We start from the raw sequence: 5664 nt of genomic DNA, 5'->3' as shown, positions 1-5664 counted from the left end.
TGTGCCAGGAAATAACTTCGAGTTTTTCTGAGGACGATGTTAATACTCCATTGGCCATTTTTATGTGCTAAGTACAATAAATGTATATCAACCATGTTTACACTTAGGACGATAATCATGTATTAGCTATTTGACTAAGCAATAAAAGTGCAGCTAATCAAATGTATAGGGATGTGGTAAACTGGTAATGCCCTCTCATGACGCAAGACATTATATTGCATCTATGGATCAAAATATTACCATGGAGGGTATGATCAGTCATACCTGAGGATGAATTCCACATCATGGGTATCAGTGAGATAATGAATAATGTAAAAAATATTCACATGCAGTACAACGAACTGATAATATTCGCGGTGTCTCTGTCTATTCACATGCAGTACAACGTCACGCTATTATACATACATAAATTGTTCTCCCCCTCTTCACAAAAAAACTGGCGTGGCACGCAACTTTGCTTCTGGTGCCAACCAAAACCGCGTGTTTATGGTGTGCGTGAACCCTAGCAAGCAATGTGTTATTGCTCCTCAACATGTACGTCGGTTTCGTCGTATATCTCCTCCTGGGCACCACAAAAGAAAACAGTTAATATAGTACTGCAAAAAACAGGGAAAATACACAGGAGTTCCTGGGTGCTCCACACCCCTCTATGAATATTAATCGTAAAAAATACCCAAAAAATCCAAAAAAAAACTAAAATTTGGGGATATGAAACCTGGGTTCACAATATACTCCCGTGTGAAATTTTGTGAAAAAATACCGGGAAACATATCCGTGGAGAAGGAAATATTGCCCGAACAAAAATCCATCCAAACAGTTTTTTTCTATACATAGGAAAATTTTGTCTTCTTTGCCACGAATTTTTTCACGAAATTTCACACGAAAGTATATCGGAACCCCAGGTTTGATATCCCAAAATCTCAGGGGGTTTTTCAAATTTCTCCGTATTTTTTTGAATTCAATGTTCGTATAGGGATGTGGAGCACCCGGGTGCTACAAATCTGCTTCCAAAAAACAGTCTATACATGCTTGACCTTAAAGCAACCATGGTCTACGCCACATTGATCAACAGGTTTGGTAGAACGGTCGTCAGTCAAGTACAGCACGTCTTATGTTGTTGACAAGGAGAACCATCATTATGAGCGTGGATTTGAAATGTCGCTTACTCCCTACGTTTCTAAATATAAGCCCTTTTAGATATTTCAATACGGACTACATACGGATATGATGTACATAGACATATTTTAGAGTGTAGATTCACTCATTTTGCTCCATATGTAGTCCATATTGAAATCTCTAAACTGTCTTATAGAGTACTCCCTCCGTCCCAAAATTCTTGTCTTAGATTTGTCTAAATACGAATGTATCAAGTCATGTTTTTGTATTAGATACATCCGTATCTAGACGAATCTAAGACAAGAATTTTGGGACGGAGGGAGTATTTAGGAACCAAGGGTGTATCATCCTTTGTAACAAGTGTAAGTCAGCATGTGTTGGAGAAGGTGAAAATGACGAGCTCTTTGCGAGCACTAACCTGCAGCAGTTCTTCGATGACATCCTCCATGGTTATGATCCCGACGGCTTCTTCATCCTCGCTCAGCATGGGCAACGGCTCTTCGTGCACTTGGAGAACGTCCGACTGATCTTTGGACCATTTCCCCCTCCTGCTTCCTGTATTAGAGTTCAGGGTGTTGGGGTAGCTCTTCCACCTCCGCAGCGGGGTGAGATTCTTCGCAACCTTCTCACCCTGCTTCTCGTCGATGGCGATGGCGACCTCTGTTAAAAGGAAGGACAACAAAGAGAAACTGAGAGAACTGGACGGCGGCAGTTTATATATGAGTGCGACATGCAAGTTCGGAAGAAGCACGGACTGCCTTGGAGCTGCTCACCAAGAGATCCGCCATCGATGCTGGGCTGCTTAGCTGGGTAGCTTGGAATGTTTTGCTTTATGACAACCGCCATGTGGCTGTGGCCCTTCTGGAATTCGTTTAGGATGTCATACAGGGGCATGTCTTCTGAAACGCTGAATTATTTAACAAGGTGCAGAGATGTAAGCTGTACATACAAATACTTGGTACACGACTCCAGAATTTTCAATGAACAAAAATACATGTCCTTCTGTTCATGTATTCCACTTCATTCATTTCATTGAGAATTTTCGCAATTTCTATTCATATTATCCACATGACAAGGACAACAAAACTCGTCTGCAACTCTAGTATAGACCATCTCTGTTAATTCTGAATCCACCTTAAAGTGTTATTTAACGGAAGGAGAAGACAAGTTTACTTGAGCAGATATATGAAGCAAGAATGAGATCCCTTTGTTTGTATTTTGACTTATATAGACCAGCCATTGACAGCCCTTCGTATTTTAATTACAGACCAATGATTCACAGCCATATTAATAATTGCATAGAACAAAAGTTACTTGACTATATTAAGCAACATATATATATCTACCAAAATTTTGGGAAAAAATAGCTACTTATAGTTTTATATCATACCGAGGAATTTTGCGGATGGTTACACTCTTTATGGGAATTTCATCATCAGGGTTAATGGATAATAAATTCTTCACCTGAAAATATATAACACAAAGGCAGGTTAGTACAATAAATTGCCCACATGAAATAGTTACATTCGTTGTATATAAAAGAAAATAAAATAACCAAAATCTATAGCCACATCATAATTATATCTATACGTGCAGGATTTCCAAAACATATTGATCAGATACGAGGAGATAACTACAGCAAAAAACACTTCTTGTAAAAGGTGCAAACATAAGGTCAGGCATGCTGTCTGGTTTGACGTATAATTACAAATTTAAATTATCGTGCCTCATATAAATTAGAAGTTGAAATTCTGTTAATGACTAAAAAAAAACGTAGTATCACTACATGATAGCCAATGACAGCATGCAAAATGTAATGCCTTCCCTCACAAAGTATGCTCACTTGTGCACCACAATACAGTCACCTGTATTGAAGAGGATATGCTATCCTAGTTCAAATACAGGTACGCGACTACAGAAGCATCCACTCTGATCTGACTCTGTACTTCAATCATACAAATACCAAACTACTGGCCCAGGGTTGGCAACCACAGTGCCCACCAGTGACCTGCCTTTTACCCACAGAATAAAAAACATGGATTTCTATCTGGACAGAAACTAAAGATCCTGGTCGATTTTAGAAATCCTGTCCTGCTCAAGTATCATTCTCCAACAAGGAACAAACTGATAGGTGCTAAATCCCAGGAAACAGAAAATTAAAAACATTTCATCCAAATAAAAACTTGTTACAAAATTGCATAATCATTGTTTTCGAAAGCAGAATATAGCATTACCAATATCAATCCAATAATGTTTGTATCCTTTTCATAATAAACTGGCACTCTGCTATGACCTTTCTCAATGACCTCTTGCATTAGTTTCCTGCACAGAAGAGAACACAAATGATTGAACTATGTGCTAAACAGAACATCATGCATTTTAACAAAAGAAAAACATGCATAACTGTAGCCAATGTTTAATTGGATTCTTGTTCAATAAGACAATCCAGTACCTGTCGAGCTTTGCATTTATATCAATCACAAATGTATCACAAAGAGGTGTCATAGCATCTTTAGCTTTCTTTTCACTGAGCTCAAGAGCGCCAGCTATTATAGTTGTTTCATCGTGGGTTAACTCTCCACCTTTACCAGCCTGTTTAGTAATAAGATAAGTCGGAGTTAAAAACTGCAATGCAGGATAAAGAGGATAAAGTGGCATGCCTTGTAAATAAAATAAATGGTGACAAGGATTATTTAGGGTGTGTTCAGTGACAAATATACTGGCTTGCAAAAGCAAAAAATATATTAAGATGCATCAAGGTAAAGGGCAGCCCGGTGCACATAGCTCCCGCTTGTGCAGGGTCCGACCACTTGTATCGCCCCTTGATCTTCCATGTGACGAAGCAGCATGTATCCTCGGTTATTTGGTGACCAGATTGTCATGAATCAAGTTCGTTCTGCTAATAAATCTCAGACAAATCCAGAGAGTAAACGTGTAGACCAGCAGATCACCATCGTTTGGAACCTCTGGTTGGGGTAATGGATTGTATATGTTCTTGTAGCTACAATCACTATCATCCAAACTAGCATCTAGAACCCACATGCCAAGTTCTGTGAAATCCATCCCTATCAGTATTTATAGCTACTTGTGAATGTGATCCTCTCTGTATCCTACCACAGACCAACCACCGTCTGCACATCAAAGATATTCAGACTTCACAGGTCACTAACATATTCTCTGTTTCATGCGCAATTTTTTTTGGCGGAGTATATCACTATGTTCCGAAAATGCTTACAGTATTTAAGGAATGTGGATTCTATTTAAGATATACAAACTGCTATCATGAAGGTGTCCAAAATTGCATTTACTAGGCAGACACTACATAATGTGTGTGACCCTACATCATGTTTCCTAGATAGACGGTGCACAGGAAGAGAAAAGTGGGCCTCAACATCTACTTAGATATAGACAGAGAAATAAATACATTGCAACTGTCTAAGATCAACGCAGTCTCATGGTATTTCATTTTACAAGATCAGATAATCAGTTATGTTACCTCATTTCCGTGCAGTGTCACAAGTGTTTTTAGCTCAGCTCTACGGAAGAGTGCTGCTTTACCGTGGCCAAGCATATGGTCCAGCAGCTGAAACAGAAAGGGCAAAAGTTCAAATCATGAATGTTCGAGAACTTGTCCTGTAGATAATTGCACCGAGTCTAGGAGCATAGTAGTACCTTGGCGATCGGATATGCAACAGGGAAACATATCCAAACAAGAACTCGGACTAGTGGAGCAACCGAGGCACCAATTGCCAGCCCATACCGTGAGCAGATAGATTGTGGTATGATCTGTTTACACCCAACTATTAGCATACCATACCATGCATTTGCGCATCACAGGTAAAGTTTTTACCACTCACCTCGCCGAACAGCAGGATCAATGTCACAGAGATCAAAACAGCACCCCAAGCAGTCACCAGGCTATCAAGGAAGATCGGCAATGCCTGATATGCACAAAGGAGTATGTTATCAGTTACTGTACTTCATTTACATAGAGGGGTGGCCTGAAAATCAAGAAGAGCACCTCCATAGCCACAGCGTTGCAGATCAGAAGAGTGCATAGCAGAAGGTGCTGGTTTTTCACCACAGGCAATATCTTAGCTGCAAACAGAAAATGTTGTTATTAGCACATAAGACACGACATTATATGCCTCTGTTTGCATTCGAAACATGTGTCTCGTTAAGAACAAGGTAGTGGGCGTGCTTTACATTTCATCAGTCAACTAAAGAAACAGCCTAGAATTCATCATCAGTGTCCAGTTATATCAGGGTTCAATAAGCGACAAAAAAAGAACAGGATTATAAGAAGACCAGAGAATTATTTTTTCCCTAACTTGTGCTGACAGACGCCATCTCACAGAATTTTCCATTCCCCCTCCCCCCTCCCCCTTGTACTGTGCCAGTGCTACGACCTCTCACTTTCCGAAACAAGCCAGCGCACCGAGCGTACCATGTGTCACCATCTCTGTCTACTTGAACAGGACGCGAACAAACTGACGAGGTGACCAGGCCTCCCGATGAACAGCATGAATTCATCGAAGAAGACAAGAA

General features: G+C 40.0%; 1 protein-coding gene across 1 annotated transcript in view; it reads right to left on the bottom strand.

Moving 5' to 3' along the window:
• Window positions 1–271: 271 nt before the first annotated feature.
• The window catches only part of LOC119294616 (DUF21 domain-containing protein At2g14520-like), a 6400-nt gene continuing 1007 nt past the window's right edge, over window positions 272–5664 (bottom strand). The window contains exons 2-11 of the mRNA XM_037572835.1: window positions 5138–5214; window positions 4974–5057; window positions 4789–4902; window positions 4613–4699; window positions 3569–3708; window positions 3351–3438; window positions 2507–2580; window positions 1890–2023; window positions 1535–1776; window positions 272–562 (exon numbers count right to left, since the gene is read on the bottom strand). Coding sequence (XP_037428732.1) covers window positions 518–562; window positions 1535–1776; window positions 1890–2023; window positions 2507–2580; window positions 3351–3438; window positions 3569–3708; window positions 4613–4699; window positions 4789–4902; window positions 4974–5057; window positions 5138–5214 — 1085 coding nt within the window. The 3' untranslated portion in view covers window positions 272–517. The remainder of the gene's footprint in view (window positions 563–1534; window positions 1777–1889; window positions 2024–2506; window positions 2581–3350; window positions 3439–3568; window positions 3709–4612; window positions 4700–4788; window positions 4903–4973; window positions 5058–5137; window positions 5215–5664) is intronic.

Source organism: Triticum dicoccoides, chromosome 4B, assembly GCF_002162155.2.
Source record: "Triticum dicoccoides isolate Atlit2015 ecotype Zavitan chromosome 4B, WEW_v2.0, whole genome shotgun sequence".
In the NCBI taxonomy this organism is placed as follows: Eukaryota; Viridiplantae; Streptophyta; class Magnoliopsida; order Poales; family Poaceae; genus Triticum; species Triticum dicoccoides.
The sequence above is the reverse complement of the archived record's forward strand: the minus strand, read 5'-3'. Positions and strand labels throughout refer to the sequence as shown.